Source organism: Peromyscus leucopus, chromosome 7 (assembly GCF_004664715.2).
Source record: "Peromyscus leucopus breed LL Stock chromosome 7, UCI_PerLeu_2.1, whole genome shotgun sequence".
NCBI classification, from domain to species: Eukaryota; Metazoa; Chordata; class Mammalia; order Rodentia; family Cricetidae; genus Peromyscus; species Peromyscus leucopus.
Window position 1 is genome coordinate 85,459,446 of NC_051069.1, and position 18,683 is coordinate 85,478,128.

The following is an 18,683-nucleotide window of genomic DNA, read 5'->3' on the forward strand; positions in this document are numbered from 1 at the left end:
GTTTTAAATAAGATAAGTAATGAAAATTTTTTGGTCTGAGTTTATCAGATGTTACTGGACTGGACATTGTTTATATATAATGGAGTTTTTTTATCTGAATCTGTAAAATGTTAATGGACTAGACATCATTAATGTAATTTTTGGCTGTATATATTGTATATGCTTATTGGCTAGTTTTTCTTGTATTAGTTATAAGCTTTTTTAATTTTAGACAAAAAGAGAGGAGATGTGGTGGTATTTGTTCACCAAAATATTGTGTACTCTAATAAAAATATCTGGGGTCAGAGAACAGACAGCCACTAGATACAAAGGCTAGAAAATGGTGGCACTCACACCTTTAATCCTAACATTCCAGAGATAGAAATCCCTCTGGATCTCTGTGAGTTCAAGGCCACATTGGAAATAGCCAAGCATGGTGACACGCCTTTAATCCCAGAAAGCCAGCCTTTAATCCCAGGGAGTGGTGGTAGAAGGCAGAAAGATATATAAGGCGTGAGGACCAGGAACTAGAGGCATTTGGGCTGGTTAAGCATTTGGCTGGTTAAGCATGTGGCTGGTTAAGCTTCAGGCTTTCGAGCAGCAGTTCAGCTGAGAGCCATTCCGGATGAGGACTCAGAGGCCTCCAATCTGAGGAGACAAGACCAGCTGAGGATCAGGTGAGGTGAGATAGCTGTGGCTTGTCCTGTCTCTCTGATCTACCAGCATGGACCCCAATAACTCGGCTCGGGTTTGATTTTATTAATAAGAACTTTTAAGATTCCTGCTACACCCACCCTGCAGAAAAACGGCAGACAGCTTGGACAGATAGGAGCCACAGGAAAAAAAGAAGACAGTTTTATTTTCTCCCATTGGCCTAGCAACTTAGAGATTTTTAACGTCTTTTACCAAACACATTTAAGATTATAGTTGTGCACATAAGATCCCTCTTCTTAGATATTACCCGTATTTAGCCTTTAGTTAATTCATTAGTCACTTCCCCTTTGGGTCACAAATGGCAATTAACAACTAGTGCCCCTCTTTGTAATTCTTATCAACCCTCCATTTGATCCTGATAGCGGACAATCACTGCCTGAGGAAGTTCAGGCTGAGTGTCCTGGGTGGAGGGGAGGATTGTGATTTTGGGGAGATATATAACTGTAAAGCAGAGGACAGAGAAAAAAAAGAGAATGGAAGAACTAGATGGGTAAGAATTTGAGAGGAACGAACCGAGATGGGGAAGAACTAGATTGAAGGGCTAAAAAAGAGGACTAGAGGAACGAGATGGAAGATGAGGAAGAGCCAGATGAGAGAGAAAGAGATGGGAGAGGAGCTGATAGGGGAAAGAACTAGATAGATGAGAACCTAGAAGGGACAGAACTAGATGAAGGAATTAAGATAGAACCTAGGGACAGTAGATAAATAAAGAAAAATCAGGCAAGAAAGGAGCTAAACATGAGAGCAGAATAGAAGCTGTGTAGAGAGAGAACTATCACAGAATAATAAAGTGTATGAACTAAGGAGTTTCGTGTACATAGATTCATTTCTTCTCATTAAAGATTAATTATCAGCTGGTTGTAGATTCTTCCCGGACCCCCATAGTCCTCGATATTGGAGGAAGTGTGTCACTGCAGAGGTGGGCTTTGAGATCTCATATGTGCTCACCCAGTGTCTCAGTTCACTTCCTGTTGCCTTGGATCAAGATGTAGAATTCTCCAGCACCATGTCTGCCTGCATGCTGTCAAGCTGCCATGCTCCCTGCCATGAATGATAATGGACTGAACCTCTGAAACTGTAGGCCGTCATTTCAATTAAATGTTTTTCCTTTGTAAGAGTTGCCATGGTCATGGTGTCTCTTCACAGCAATAGAAACGCGAAGCCATCTGCTAAGCATGTCTTTGGTCTCAGAGCTTTGGAAGCTGGACCTTCACTTCCGCCTGTACAACATTCTCCAACCTGCTTCTAGAAACTCAGGATACCACTCCTCGCTCTGCTCTGCCCACACACTCCCCGTCTGTCCCTTATCTCAGCAGGGCATCCCAGATGGCTAGCTTCTAGCCAGTGCTGGACTTTTGGCACAAACAGACTGACATGTTCCAGGGCCACTGCAGGATTCCTGATCAGGAAGGTGATATCTAGTACAGTATTTCAACTTCTCCAAGAGAGGTGCCAAGTGACTAACTTGAGGGTGCCCACAATACTCCCACAGGTGACAGACCAGCTGAGAGACCCTCCCAGAGGAAGCCAGTCAGAGGACTGCAGAGCCAGGACTGAGAACTTTAGATCAAGACCCGAGAAACCACGAGTCACCTAGCACCTACTAAAGTTCTCAGGATCCAAAGGAAGGGTCAGGATGACGGACAGTCAAGTAACACCCCAAATTATGAGGAAACACAGAAAAGTCACTGGCAAGCTTGCCAATGGGTATCGAGTATAGTTTAGAGCCAATGGGTAGCTGAGACTCTAATGGGACTGCGGAGCCCCTTCCAATCCTGTGCCCAGCACCACCACCATGCAATTCTAATGTGATTTTATGCTCATGTCCCTAAGGTGACTGGGCTCTTCTGGGTTCTAGATTTCCAAAGAAGTCTTGATATAAACATCCCATCTGACTCTTAGCACATGGCCTAAGTTCACGACTCTAGCCCTTCACCCTAGCCCTTCACCGCTAGCAAGGCCCAAGCCTCAGGCAGAGGACTGTCCTCTACCTCACTAAACACCAGAAACAAATCTGCATCTGCCCTGGGGCACCCCTGCCAAATGATTTTTGAAGGGCAAGTTCTGGAACTCAGTCTGGGTCCAAATGGAGCTCCTCGAAAGCATGCACTGGGTCCTGGAGAGACAGCTCAGTGGTTAGGAGCGTTTATCGCTTTTGCAGAGGACCTAGGTTCCCAGCACACACATGGCAGCTCATGACCGACCATCTGTAACTCCAGTTCCAGGGGATCACATGCCCTCTTCTGAACTCTGCAGACACTAGACATGAAGGTAACGCATATGCATACATGCATGCGGGCAACACACGCACACATGAACATCAAATAATCTTTAAAAAAAAAAAAAGCATGTCCTGAAAGGATGCTAAAGCTGGGAAAGGTTAAGTCTTAGTATATCTGTCCTCTACTGTTCCACAGTGGGGTTCCAAGCTTGGTGAGTAGGAGACGGGGACCACGTGCTGGCCAGGTGCGGTCTCAAGGGCCTGTGGTGGGGCAGCCCTTGCCTGTCAGGGCTCCCAGCAGGCAGGTCACGAAGCAGGGTTCTCACAGCTCTATTTATAGAAGGTGGCCTCTGCACAGGATGAACCGGGAAAGCCAGCGAGGCAGTATTTTCCAAGCTCACACTGTCTTGGCTTAATTTCATCCTAGGCAAATAAATCATTAAGGAGGCCCTAAGCCCTGGAAGATCTGACGAAGAAGGCCATTACACAGCACAGCCTTCCCTTGAATTATGGAAGGCCTCCGACAGCAGCCTTATTAGTGTCTGGGCCAGACTGTAACTCATGCTAACCACCCCCTTGCTGTAACCAAAGGACGAGACAGGGCGAATCAGCTGGCTCCCTGATGGCAGGCAAAAAAAAAAAAAAAATGCTGCCGCCAGCCTTGCAGCCTGCCGCTCTCCCCCACTTAGCTGAAACAGCCCCTGAAAACATGCTTGCTCATTCACTGCTTTCCTAGCCCCTCCTACTCAGAATGGTCCCCAGCGCCATGGATGAGCCGGGAATTAGTGCAGTGGACTGCCCTGGCTTTAAGAGCACACAGCAGTGCAGGTGACCAGCACCAGCGTCAGCATCTTCAGGAAGCACAGTGTAGCCAAGGCCTAGCTGTCGCCAGCGAAAACTGGGCATGACCCTCGGTGTTCTAGTTTGTGGCTTACAGGTAAGTACTAGACAGCTCCATGAGCTGGCTTTTCATCGTCCTGAGCCTCCAACATCCCATGTGCAAAATGGGCTTGTGGATGGGAGGGGAGCATTCAAAGCGGTTCAGCGAGCCACCAAGCAGAGGGCCCTGAGCAGCCCCGGATGTGTTGGGGAGGCTAAGCAGTTTGATCTGTGATGCTTTCCCAGTCACCTCACGGCAAAGCTCTGCCATTATCATGTGGCAGATGGGGGAGGGGCACAAGATGGGAGGGAGCAGGAGAGGAGAGGAGAGAAGATACCGAGGCCCTAGAGGGACAAGGTGCAAGGCCCAGGACCTGCCCTGGCATCAGCTGGCAGGAGAGACAATGGGTACAGGCAGACCTGAGCAGCACCAGGCTTTGCTTTCATGGGCAAGCACGCCATTTCCAACAGACCAAACTACGGGGGAATTGTAGACGAGCCTGGCTGCAGGGTCACCTGGCAAGGAAGAGGAGGATAGGAGGTGGGGTGTCCGGGGACAATGTGGTGAGGACTCCTGCTCTGTTCCACACCTGCAGCACGTGGTACCACTGGCATCAGCCCAGAGTTTGTTAGAAATGCAGACTCTTGGACCTCCACAGACCTAGTGGGTCACACATAATCTGTACTGTCCAAAGATCCCCGGGACAAATCTCATCACTACAGTCCCACCCCAGATGAGGGATCTGAGAAACACAGCGGTCAGAAAGCTGTACCTATGCTGCCCACATAGTAAAAAGTAGGGTTCTTTCCCAAGTATCTGGTTCCAGTGTCTGTAGAGGCTCTGGGCAGGATCTTTGTGTGTGTGTGTGTGTGTGTGTGTGTGTGTGTGTGTGTGTGTGTGTGTGTGTATTAAAAAGAGCAGGAAGGGAGCGATGAAGGCCTAATCCCTTGCTCTGTGCCAAAGGCCTCCGCACAAAAGCCTTCCTGGTCCTTGTAGTCCTCACTGACCTTGGCATCCCAACCTCCCCTATCCTGCATCATATACCAGCTTTCCAGTCCAGAGCCATGAACCACACTGGTGATTCACTCTCTCATTTCTTGCCAGGAACATCTTCAAAGGCTTTGGAACCTGGCTTTTGAGTCTGGTTTTGCTGCTAATTGGTAGATGACCTTGGCAAGTCCTCCCAGTTCTCTGGACCATTCCACATCCGCCTATACAATGTGGCTACCACTTGGCTGCAATACCCCAGGTTTTCTCACCCTAATACTTGGAGACACTCTGTCTCCTCCCCTTTCCCTCACAAATGTCCACCAGCCCCAGCTTGGCCCTCCACCTAGCATCTCCTCCTGACTGGTACACACATGGTCACGGCAGGAGTGGTACCACGTGTTCACATGGCCCTGCTGAGTACGTGTTCACCAGGGAGGTTATCACTAGGAGACAGAGTCTGTCGGAGATACACTTGAACAAGATGCTCAGAGGGAAACCTTCGAAACGGCTCATGGAGAAGGCTTCCCTGATGTGAATCCCTCTGATTTCAGCGTGGACCAAAGTTTACTAACAGCCGCTGTCCACAGTGGTTTTCCAATCCACAGGACAAAATTAGCACTTTTGTGTCTACTACTCTGTGAGTCCCTACCGTGTGCCAGAAACACACCATCCGTGATTCTAACACTTCACGGCAGAATAAATATTTCTCTTTTTCAGATGAACAAACTGAGCTTAAGAGTTAAAATGACTTACTCAGGTGCCAGCTAGGTGGAGCAACTCAGACCCCAGGGTGCCAGGAGATCCTGAGGCCAGAGCTACCTCCAGACCACACTGGCCCAGAGTGACACTTAGTGTGACGCCAGTCCCGCCCTCTCCCAATTCCAGAGACTGGCATCTACATGTGCAAGCCCTTGGTGAAGGCAGGGCTGTGTGCAACTGTTCACGACTATTAAATGTGGAAATTCCTTCAAAGCAGGGGCTGTGGCAGCTGAGCAAGGCTCTTTCTCAGCTGAAAAATCTGTTCCTTTTGTGGTGAATAAAAGGTAGGGGGCCGGCTCCTGAATGCCAAGGTCCTGAATGGAACTGCCTGGCCTATCACACAAGCTCCAGCTGGTCTGTTTGTGGAGACAGATGTGCCCCGAAAAGCACACAATGAGGAGTGGGGATGGGTCACAGGGGTCAGATTGCAAGAGGGCGGGCAGTGATCGCAGGCCAATTGTGACTCAGTCCCTGTTGTGGAGGAAAAAAGAAAGGCTATTCAGGTAGTGAGAGGCCAATACATTCGTGTGTATACACAGCACACCTACTAGGCCATCTGGGCATGGGTGCTACACAAAAGGTAGCTGTGAAGACTGAGATGCAGCATCCTGTGCACTTGTCCACGGGGTGCTATGTGGAGGGATGGACAGACGCTTAAGTAGATGCAGCAGATTTCAGAGGCATCTCCCTTCAGCAGCAGCAGCAGCACCATACATACATACCATGGTCTGCTCCGTGCAGGCAAGAACGCCAGGTTCGTATGGTGCTGGTGTACACCCTACATTTGGATTGGCTGGATTGGCCAGCTGAAAAAAAAAACATCTCAGCGCAATAAGGTGTCTACGGCCTTCTTGGCATCAAAGCCATGTAACTCTACTGTACTGACAACTAGAAACCAAATCATCCACAATGCTCACTGGCTGCCTGAGGTGAGCTCCGTGGAATGATGGGAAATGCAAACGTGTGATGACAGTTTCCATGGGTACACCTGCAGCGGGCCACCTAAGTGCTGGGCCAGACTTCACTTTTACATCACTTCCACAGCATGTGGCATAATCTTCCACGTATCCATCCCACTGCACAGATGGATAAACTGAGCCTTGAGAATGTTAAGTAGCGGGAAGGGGGAATGCGTGGAATTCAAATTAAGATTAAAAGTTTATTCTTACAGGAAATTGCCTGGTCGTACAAAAATAGGGATCTGAATAATTAAATTGTGAGACAACCATACTATGAAAATACATGCAACTGTTAATAAGAAATGAGGCCATTCTACCATAACTGATACTTAAATAATTGCCAAGATCCATTAAGATGGGGGAAGGCACCATGATGCAGAGCTCTGCTTACAGTGTGATCCAAAAATTTCCTGCCGTAAATATTTCTGGAAGGCTACCCAAGAGACTGCTGGTGGTGGCTGGCGGTAAGGATAAGAGGGGCTGGGACTAGAGAACGTGGTGGGGATGCTGCTTCAGTGCACATCTGTGTGTGCTGTTGACAGCTGTTCCCCAACCCACACCCTCACCTAGTCAAAGGAAACACAAATGCATTGAGTCTGGACTCTTCCCACGAGCGTCTCCCCGGCCATCCACCATCCCTGCCTGAGTACTCCTCCGTTACTTGAGCACAGAGGGCAAACCCTCTGAGTGGGGTCCGGGGACACTCACTGATGGTGCAGAGACAGACAGGGTCTCTCTGGTTGGCAGTGAGCTGGGATGACAACTGAGAGATGGGGAGGTCAGACGTGGACCTTGGTGGAGGAGCCACACCCCATCATCAGGGAAGCTGGGAGGACCTCGCTGCCCACGCCAGGCTCATGAGCGTCGAGCTCGGCACAGAGCACGGATGCAGTCGGACAAGGGGAGGTTGTCCTTGCAGCCATCCTGTGGAAAACCTCTCTGGGCCCCATCAATAACCGAAGCTTTGTCTGGCTGCCAGCCTCCTCGGCTGCACGGTTGCACCAATAAATACTTGTTGGCAGATCGATTAAACCATCTAGGAATGACATCTGGAAATATAGCTTCTTCGGCTTGGCTCAAGTGGACGGGCCTTCACAGCCAGCTAGTCTCAGGATACCATACCTGGGCTTCCACTCTCCATCCGAAAGTCAGTCCTAAGCGCCAAGGGGCCCTCTGCGCAGAACACCCCCAAAACAGTACAAACCAAACACCCCAGTAAAATGTTTAGCCTAGGGTACAGCCCATGGGTTCCTCTGACAAACAGAAGCACCAGTGCCCCTGTATCAAAGCTGTTGAGGCCCCGAGGCTGTTGGCCTCCATCCAGGGCTCCTTTTTCCCACCTGCATCACTCACACCCCCTTCACCATTCGGGAACTCCAAGACAATGCCCTTCTGTTGTTAGCACTCAGCCACCAGCATGTGGAAAGAGGAGCCTTCAGGCCAGGGAGCAATTCCAGACAAGGCCAGGCCACCCCAGAGGTGAGCGTCAGAGCAGATGGGGCGTCTTCCAAGACACCATCTGCTTGGTGACGATGCACACCTGATTCCGGGCAGCAGCAGGGCCATCCTCTGCATCCAGCCTAGCTTTGCGGTGCACTCTGCAGAGCTCTTTGAGGGCAGGGGAGGAAGCAGTGGAGGGAGAAAAAGCAAGAGACAGGATGGCAGGGTCTCAGCTGAGTTCTCCACAAAGGGCCACAGTCAGGTGGAGTAGACTCTCCTGAGTGGTTTCCCCTGCCTTCCCTGCTAGGGCCCCCACGAGCATCTCACACCATTTGCCTCAGCCTGAATCCAGCTTCCTCAGCTATGAGTTGTGTGATTTTGAGCAACTCGCTCAAGCTCACTGCGCATCAGTTCCTTCAGGGTGAATGAAAGATGACCATCCATAGATTAGCTTAAAGAGCATTTCAATGATCAGTTTTATAAAGGGCTTAGAAAAGAGCCCAGCAGGATGAGATACTTCTAGCTAGTGTTACTATTGCTCTGACTAGGTTGGCTCTAAACAACTGAGACAGCCTCATCACGTGCCTGATTTGGTCTGCACACACCTCAGCTACACACTTCTCAGCTCTCTCAGTTGCAGAGCTTTGAGCATCCTTCGGGTCTTTGCAGTAAACTCCCAGATGCTAAACCGTATCATTCCACGGCGTAGCAAAAGAACAATTCTATCCACGAGAGGTTCCAGGGCATCGTGCATTTGCAAGAGGAAATTGCGTTGCCAGGCACTCTCGTCCCGTCAAACACGTGCTTCAGAGTTCAGTGTGGTAAGACCTTTTAGGGCTTGCTTTCACAGTCATAAAAATCATAAATTGAAAAAGAGTTATCCATTAACAACTTCCATTGCATTAGCGGAAAATGCTTTACAAAGGCCATTCTTTGCATTCCATTCATGACCCCCGGAACCTCTTTCAGCTCAGCTGCTAATTGCAGCAACAGGCTCCAACTACTAGGTGTCTGCTCGGTGCTGGTGTGCCTGACCGCCCCAAGCTGAAGAGGGGACGCTGAGGCTTTGAAGAAGGAGGTCTTCCAGGGAAGTAACCCCAAGGGACAGCCCTTTTATTCCAAACTATACTTTCATTCCAATCCCTCAACCCCAGACAGGTTACCATGTCTACAATCAAGAAAGCCTCAGAATTCAACCCACAGATCTTCATGTCGGGGCACCTACCCAACCCAGGGACTCTGGGGCCAAACTATTTCCCTCCCTGGGAATTCGTGGTGGAATTCAGCCCAGGTCACCCACCACATACACAACATAGCTCTTTCCCGATCACAGCTCTGGGACTCCACGGTAGCCCGGGCTACCACATAGTCAGGGCTTGAGCATCCCTCTCTGCCATCATACCTCTACCCAAGGTAGAGGAGGCTACTCTTGTCTGGAGAACAGGCTAGCACAATGCCAGGCAAACTTAACCTGGTCATCAAACCGGAGATGCTACAGGCTTGCGTCATGACACCCTACGCCACCGTCACACCCCCACTCCATATTCTCCTCCACCTCCTGAATCCTGTTCCGGATTCCGCCAAGCTGAAGAACCCCAGCCACTGGAGAGGACAATGACACCATCCAAAGGACCCATGAGGTCAAAATGCATCAAACACAATTGCCTTTCCCACCCGGCCTCCTTCAGCAGTGCAGGAGATCCCTGACTCTAACAGCCACAAGAGAGCCGCAGGGACAACATGTCGGTGCCTTCGCTTTGCTGTTGAAGACCAAGCAATAGATAGACCGGAGTGGTCAATAACCAAAAGGAAATATTCTTTTTCAGGCTTTCACAGCTCCCCCTGCTGTCGATTTCAGACATTTGATCCTGGCTACCACTGATGTCAACACCCAGACTAAGAAAGGGATCCCATGTCCCATTTTACAGATGAGTAAAGTGGATCCTAGGGGATGAGAGTGACTCACTAGAGACAGAACCACTGAACTGGGGATGTACAGAGGTACAGGACACACCCTCCAGAGCTTTGGTGCAAGCCCAAATTAATTCCAGCAGCAAACGTCCCATTGGACCAGAGTGCTCACTAATGCCATTATTTCCCCGTCCCTTGGGTTTGCCTCACCATGTCTATCTAAGAGGATTCCAGACATTTTCTACAAGGCACCATGACGGTCACCCTGCTCAGAGCAGACTGACTCATCGGCTCCAGGGTTTTACAGTTAAACAAAAAAACTAGAGCTTCATTCCACCATTAATCTTCGTCCAACAAGCACAGAAACAAATACCAGTTACCCCAGAGCTGGGAGGTCCGGCCGCCCTTGCGCTGGCCGGCCACCCTTGAACTGTCTGTCAGCTCTTGTTCCGCTCAAGCAGACACACCACTCAAGCCTGGCCTGTGCTTCCTCTTCTGGGGTGTTACTCTTGGGCTCTCAACTGAAGAGGGTGAACGTGGGAAAATCATTGGTCTCAGAGGCCAACATACCTGGGTGGGCGGGGACACGTGTGCGCGGGGGGGGGGGGGGGGGGGGGGGGTGGGGGGTGGGGGGGGTGGGGTGGGGGGTGGGGTGGGGGGGTGGGGGGTGGGGGTGGGGGTGGGGGGGGTGGGGGTGGGGGGTGGAGGTGGGGGGGGCGGGGCGGCGCTGTTTATGGTTCTGGAGTTCTGTGCTTCAAGGTTTTTGTTTGTTTTCATTTTCTATGTCTTTCAGAAAGGAAAACGGGGTCTGGAATCAGCCACACTGGCTGACAGTTATATCTCTCATTTAAAATGAACCCTGGAATTGGGGCTGCAAGCACACACTTCTGTAAGTTTTGGTAGGGGTGTGGGAGGAAGTCTACAGATGGGTGCTGGTGGACTGGTCCGTAAGACACTTTTCCCACTGCTGTGACCTAACACCTGACGAGGAGGGACTTAAGGGCGAGGTCGTCCTGGCTTAGGCTTAAGAAGGTATAAGGTCCCCATGACAAGGAAAGTATAACACTCTCTGCAGTCAGGAAGCAGAGAAGCTGACATAAAGTGGAGCCAGGCTCTAAAAACTCAAGATCCATCCTCCCCGCCCCCCCCCCCACGATCAACTTCCTCCCCCAAGGCTCCACTTCCTGAAGGGGGGCGAGAATTCAAACCTGAGCCTATGGGGGACATTTCATGTTTAAATCACAATAGCTGGTATGTGTGAGCAAGCCCAACCAAGTGCTGGGATTCAAGATGTGGCATGTAGCCATGTGTGCCCTGCCTGGAGGCTGCCCTTCTTCCCCCTGCCTCTGCCTCCCGAGTACTGGGATTAAAGGCGTGTGCTGCCGATTACTGTGGCTTTTAAACCACCTCATGGGTTATGTGTTTTGAATAAAGGAGGACTTCATGTTGCTGGGGTAAAACCCAGCAGCCCACAGAGGAGTCTCACTTCAACCACACAGTCTTTAGCAGTTGCTGGGACAGTTCACAGTATCTAGATTTCCGGTTGTCTGGAAAAAATGGCAAAATTCCCTAGTCCAGGGCTGCGTTTCCACATGGCTATAGCCAGCTGGAGGTGAGAGCAGTTTACCTCCGTTGGCGGCTGCCAGAAGAGCTGGGATTTGGGTGTTCAGACCTGCATACAGTAGGCGTCAATAAATGACAGTGGCTAACACTACCTCTTGTTTAATAGCTGGATTCCCACCCAGGGACTGGGCTGTGGTGAGATGCTCTCCAGCTGTGACCAGGTTGGGTTATTTCATAAATCTCTTCAGCACTCACAGGCTTTATCAAATGCATTGACTGTTCTGAGCACACACAAGATCCATCCTATAGGGCCCTCCAAAGTGCCCTGAGTTGGAGTATGGCCATCGTGCCCTTTGCAGATGGGAAAATTGAGGCACAGCCTCTAAGCTGCTAAGCCTTCAGCGAAGGCAGAATTCAAAACCACGCCCTGACCACTGCTGAAAACTGCAGGATTCCCCAACTGCTGCTCTACCCACTCTGCTTCCCCTCTCCCCAACTGTCCTGGGGCAGGAAGCCTCTACACCCCTTGCCACCTGGGCCAGCACACTTACGGTCAAGGCCATTGATGTAGCGCATGGTGACTTCGCAGTGGCCCCACACGGCACTCACCACCGGGTACAGTTTCTTGCCCTTGAGGCCACGGAAGGCCACCCCCAGGTACTGGCCATCCACGATGAAGCTAAGTGTGCCCTCGTCCATGTCCAGCACGACCAATAAGGAATCTGGCAGAGCGAAGGCCTCATCCGGCCCCAGGAAAGCAGGGTATGCCACCCCCGGCCGGTTCTTGCCGTCGTGGTAGAGGCGGCTGCGGCCCAAGTCCCAGCCCCACGACTCGGAGTCGCTGCCCACCAGTGCGGTGTAACCCACTGAGTGCAAAGGGGCACGGGCTGTGGCCACGCCCACCACAGCATGGGTGCCCCGCTGCCTAGCCGGCCAGTGGATCTGCCATGCATGCAGGCCCCGGGCATGGCCCACCTTGCCACGGATGCCATCCGTGCTCTGGGCCACCGGGTGGCGGTGGAAGGTGAGGCGGTCGTCGTCCTTGACAAAGACGTTGAGTGAGCGGTCCTCGGGGTTCCACGCGTGTCTCAGCTGCACAGCCAGGCCTGCCGCAGGCATGTCCAGCAGCTGGTCTAGCCGCCCTGGCCGCCCGGGCTCTGAGCCTCGAAGCTCCCGCTTGGCTGGCCGAAGCGTTGGTTCTCGCACCTCCACGGACTTGAGGCTCCCAGAGAGCTTCTGACCCATGGCTCACTATGGGGAGGGGACCGCTGCGGGCCACTGCTACCTCGCCGGAGCCTCCACTCCCCGCAGCCAGGGATGGACCCCGAGGCTGAGAACCAGGCTTCCTGATGGTTGATCTCCACAGCCTCTGCTGGGCTGTGGCAGGGGCCCAAGCTCCTGGAAGGAAGCAAAGGACACAGGTTAAGACAGAAGCATCAACACTCAACTACTCATCCCTTCATTTATATCCAGGCCTTGGTAGGGCCCTTTGCAAGGTCCTACCGCATAATTAATGTGCATAATAATTAATGATGCTTCATATCTAGTACTTTCCAAGTATATGAGATATGGCAGACACTGCCCTCAATGATTAAGGTTTCTCCGGTCATCTAAATCTTAAAGAGGTCAGTGATTAGCCAGTCTCACAGGTAATAAGTGACTGAGCCAACCGTCAAACCAAGGTCCTTTGCTCTCAGAGTCTGTTCTGGGCACCAGAGCAACCGCTGGAAATCACTGTCACTATAAGAACTGAACCCCAAGACATTGGAGTGCTGAGACATGGGGCCATACACACTTAGCATGTGGCTCATGGGTTTGGAGCTCCAATTGTCTGGAGCTTTAAAAAAAAAAAACATCTTAAAATGTAACCAGGTTTGGGAAGCAAGACACAGAGCAAGTGTCCAGCAGGGTCACCCAGGGACAAAGATTCCAGCAACTATTTGAGGATGGTGTGTTGTCACCACGGGAAAAGAAATGGCAGAGAGAGGAAAAGAGAGCTCGTCCGTCCAAACTGTGGAGCCGGACAACACTGATACAAATCTGAAGCCTCTCCTGGACTCCACTTTCCTCCTCTGTAAGATGGGATGAAACACCTCCCTCCAGGTGGTATGAGATACTGAAAGATGATACATTAAAAGCTCAGATCTGGGGACTCTGGAGGCAGGTGTCCCCTTGCCTCCAGGCATCCCACAGGGAATTATTTCTCTTGGATACACACCAGTGTTTTCCCTGGGTATAGAAACATCATTGAAACATTAATCCCAATCAGTATCCCTTAATGCAAGACGGTGATTTTCCAGGAGAAGGAGGAGGAGGAACTGGCCACAGTTAGGTCACTCAGGCTCCTGGGATCTTGGGGTGCTTAGATGGCCCTAAATATGAGAAGAGGAAGGTTGAGCTTTACCCCACCAGACTCCCACAGCTGGCAGAGGACAGTGTGCCTTCTTCTTCCCTAACCTGAGCGCAGCTTGGCTCAGGACGACTTCCCCAAGACCAACAAGAAGCTAGGATGCTGCCATGCTCTGTCCTGCCTATCTATGACTTCCTAATGGCCAGTCTTCACTGTCAACTCAAGAAGCACCTATGAGATTAGTAAAGCTCACCTCTGGGTATATCTGAACCAGGACATTTCCAGAAAGAGTTAACCGAGGGTGGAATGCCCACCCTAAATGTGGGCAGCACCATTCCATAGGCTGGCGATTCAGATGGAATAAAAGGGGGAAAAGAGAAAGCTGCCTACTGTAGGCATATTCTCTCAACCTTCCTGGCCACCATCACCATGAAGTGAGCTGCTGGGCTGGGCCACACCCTTTTCTCCATGTTAATCAGAAACCTCTGCAATTGCAAGGAAAATACATCCTTTCTTCTTCTTCTTTTTTTTTTTTTTTCCATTTTTTATTTTATCTGCATTGGCATTTTGCCTGCTTGTATATCTGCCTGAGGGTCTCAGGTCCCCTAGAACTGGAGTTACACATACTTGTGAGCTGCCACGTGGGTGCTGGGAATTGAACCCAGATCCTCCGAAAGAGCAGTCAGTACTCTTAACCACTGAGCCACCTCTCCAGCCCCTAAAATCCTTTCTTTAAGTCATTCCCTCGGGCCTTTTGTCAGAGCATGAAGGATGACAAACGCAGAAAACTGATGCTCAGATGCAGCTGGTGCTGTGACTGTACCTGACCATGGTACAGAAACGCGTGGAACTAGTTTGTCGGGAGAATCCAGGAAAGTTTGCAGAAGCCAGCCAGAGATATCCTAGAATGCTATAAGCACAGCCTAATGGGTGATTCTGAGACCTTAGGACACCAGGGTGCTGAGAGGAATGCCAATGAACAGTAAAGGCATCTCATCCGGTTCCAGGCAGAAACAATGTCTCGTGGGAACTGAACCAAGACCATGTGTTACTCTCTGGCAAAGAAGCTGTGCATATTTTGCCCATGTCCTGAGACTTCACAGAGGCTGGATTTAAAGGTGAAGAATGAATGAATCTGGGGGAGGGAGTCTCAGAGCAGCCCTGTGTTCAGGCTATGACTAAGTTTGGCTCTTCGGCCAGATTCACAGTGAGGTCTGGGAGCAAAATACACAGCGAGAAGATCCTAACCCTTAAAAAGATACTGGGATGGGTACCACTGACTGTCAACTTGGCGAGACCCAGGGTCACCTAAGAGACCAACCTCTGCTTGTGCTGTGGGGGAGTTTCTGGGCTGGCTTGGAGTAGGAAGACTCACTCTCAAATGTGGGCAACACCATCCCATAAGCTGGGGCCCTGGCCTGAATAAAAAGGTGAACTGAGTCAGCATTCTTCTCTCATTCATCTCTCAGCATGGGTGTGATCTGCCCCACAGTCCTGCCGTCCAGCTTTCTCCGCCATGACCAACTGTATCAAGCTGTAACAAACCCTTCCCTTAAGGTGCTTCCGTCAGGGTTTTCATAGCAACGAGAAAAAAGTAACAAATACAGAAGCCACAGCACTGTGGCCTCTAAAGAGATCAGAGGAGCAGTTCTCAACCTTCCTAATGCTGCAACCCTTTAAAACAGTTTGTCATGTTGTGGTGACCCCCTCCCCAACAGAAAATTATTTCCATTGCTACTTCATAACTGTAATCTTGCTACTGTTACAAAGTAGCAACAAAAGTAAATATCTGATATGCAGGATATCTGATATACGACCCCTGTGGGAAAGGCATCGCAACCCACAGATTGAGAAACACTGGGTTAGTGCCATTATAGAAGGGCATCAGGACAACTAGAAAGATGCCTTGAGAGCATCTGGGGAATTGGCTCAAGAGTGTGAAGGTTTTCACTTATTTGAAAGACTCTGCCCCAAGAAGAGAACTCCAGGATACCTGTACCAGGCACCTAGGAAATAGTCTCTGTTTTCAATCATTAAGGCACTCAGGCCACTTCAGTCATGACCCAAGATGCTCTGGCTATTGCTTGAGGAGGTGGCAAATCCAGCATTATCCGCCATGCTGGTTTTGCAGGCATGCAGAATGCAAGAACTATTGGATCATGGAGGCTTAAACCTAAATAATAAAGGAAGCCTAGGTGTCTAGACAGCTTGTGACAGTTGTGGAATCCCTGCAGGCAAGGAAGTCCCAGGAAAAGTCAAGTGACTCTTCCAAGAGGGGGATGCATGAAACTGTGAAGGTGAAGAAGCCAGAGATGGCAGGAAGGTGGGATGTCTGCTGAAGAAGGTAGCGGGCACTGAGCGGAGACAGCCAACAGAGAGGCCAGGTGATCTACACATGACCTGGTCATAGGACCAAGGGTGCTGGGGCCTTCCAGAGCTGACATCATGACGCCCCGTGCCCCATGTTTTCCCTAAGAGGTTTCAGTCTTGTTTCGGTTCTGTCCTTCCCATTCCCCAGCGCTGCCTATTGAAATGGGGATGTTTGGTCTGTGTTATTGTATCTTGGAAGCATGTGACTTGTTTTTGACTTTGCAGGGGCCCACCGCTGAATGTGTGCATGGAGGTTCAGAGGATAATCTGGACTTGAACAAGGTTGCAACTGTTGAGACTGGGGATACACAAGAGCGACTAAATGCACTTTAGGACATTATGAGACAGAATTGGGCCTTTTGAGAGCCAGAGGTGAAATGTTGTAGCTTGCATGTTAATTGATAAGAGGTGAACTTGCGATAGTTAATTCTTTTTCTTGAGTGTATGTGCACACAACTGTGTGTGTGTGTGTGTGTGTGTGTGTGTGTGTTTGTAGGTACAGGTGCATGTGTGTATGTGGGTGCATATGCACATATGTGTGTAAGTAACCCAGAAGTCAACCCTGAATGTATTCTTCAGGTGCCATCTGCCTTATTTCTTAAATAAGGGTCTCTCGTTGGCCTGGAACTCACTGAATAGGCTAAGCTGGCTGACCAACAAATCCCAGGGATCCATCACCTTTTCCACTCCCCCAGGGCTGGAATTACATGTACAAACCACCACGCCTGGCGTTTGTACATAGCTTCTGGGGATCACGCTCGGGTCCTTGTGTTTGTACGGCGGACACTTTACCTAAGCCTGAGCCATCTCCACCCACGATAATCTTGAGTGTCAACTTGACTGGACTGAGAAGGGCCTGGGAGGGTCGACAGGTGCACCTCCAGTACTGCTTTAGGCATTCCCTGTGTGCTCCTGGCCTCCGCCATCAGACCTGCCACAAGGAACTGGAACTCTGGCACTGTGAGCCAAAACAAACCCTTCTCCCTTTAGGCTGTTTTCTCAGGTGTTTTGACACAGACAGGAAAGTCTAATACCCCACCCGGACAGAAGCACACCCCAACGAAAGGGCAGAAGGGAAGGAAGGACCCCTGCTGCCGCTCAGCAGAGACACACATGTTTTGGATTTCTTTTTTAACCCTCTGGTTTTAGTCTCGGCCCCCATGTTCCTCTCTTTCTGTTGTCAGGCCTCCGCTGCCACTGGTATCAACTCTATTTGGAAAAGTTCTGGGTAATGTTTGAGCTGAGAGAATACTCGATCACAAAAATTCCCAACACTCCCTAGTTTAAAGGCGGCAGAATAAAACTACTCATGTTCTTATCTGAAATCCCCCAAAATCAAGGAGAAAGAGAACTAGAAAATGCAAAAGTCCTCTTCAGCAAAGCTGGACACATTTGTAACCCAAACCCTAGCTTAGGAGGGAAAGGCTGCCAAACACAGTCAGAGGCGGCCCGGAGCAGCCAAGATCAAAGCTGGTCCAAAGCACCTCGAGAAGGCACCTTGCGGGTCAGGGCTGTGGGAAAGCCTGCAGAGCAGACCAGCAGCTGGGATTCCTGAAGGAAGAATCCATTGGTCTAAATCAAGAGCGTCGGGCACAGGATGTGCAGTCTGGTGTCAGGAGCTGCCTTTGGCCTCTCAGGGAATGAGAAGGCAGGGTAACAGAGGAAACCACAACCTGCCTTCTTCACCGGCAGCAGAGGGGAGGCAGGGCAGGGAGGAGAGAAGCTCATAGCTGCCGCTCTCTGCTGACTGAAAAGAACAACTTCCTAAAGAAATCATCACCCCGTGAACGGAGCAGTCCTGCACCCTTATTGTAATTTCCAGCACTTCTTCTGCACATGCCGTCTGCAAAATCCTAATCCAGGACAGCGCGCCTCGATCAGCGAGAACCATACCTGGATGTAGTGAAGGAAACTATCTATCGGAGGGCGGCTCAGCCAGTAGGGTGCTTGTCGCCAAGTGTGAAGACCTGAGTTTGATCCCAAGACCCATGGTAGATGGAAGAGAACCAATTCCCAAGTTGTTTCTCTGACCTCTGCGTGAACGATGTGGCACTCACACCCTTCCCCCAACCCCGCGCTCACCCTTCCCTCACCCCACAAACACAAAATGAGTAAATGTCATTTAAAAATGTTAAGATCCTATCAGAGAAACAAAGGAGAAAGGGAAAAAAAGGCAACTCAAGAAAAGCCATGTCATTTAAAAATGCTTAGATCCTATCAGAGAAACAAAGAAGGAAAAAAAGGAAAAAAAAGGCAACTCAAGAAAAGCCATGTCATTTAAAAATGTTAAGATCCTATCAGAGAAACAAAGAAGGAAAAAAAGGAAAAAAAGGCAAGTCAAGAGAAGCCGTCATCTAAAGCAGCTGCCGTAAAGCAGCTAGAAACTGTGATCGAATCGGTAAACAATCTTTGCAGTTACTCATTTTAGAAGGCAGGCAGTCTAAACAAAAGATTAAATTCATTCTACATAGTTATTCTAAAGATAACTTCCCCAACCAACAATAAAGCACAAACCTTCTAAACTGTCAGAAGGGAGGCGGCACAAAG

The 18,683-nt window shown here is 50.2% G+C and overlaps 1 protein-coding gene across 1 annotated transcript in view; it reads right to left on the reverse strand.

The window, feature by feature from the left end:
• Positions 1-18,683, reverse strand: part of Spsb4 (splA/ryanodine receptor domain and SOCS box containing 4) — a 77,275-nt gene that overhangs the window by 44,149 nt on the left and 14,443 nt on the right. The window contains exon 2 of the mRNA XM_028866045.2: positions 11,968-12,814. Within this exon, the coding sequence (XP_028721878.1) occupies positions 11,968-12,661 (694 nt within the window). The 5' untranslated portion in view covers positions 12,662-12,814. The remainder of the gene's footprint in view (positions 1-11,967; positions 12,815-18,683) is intronic.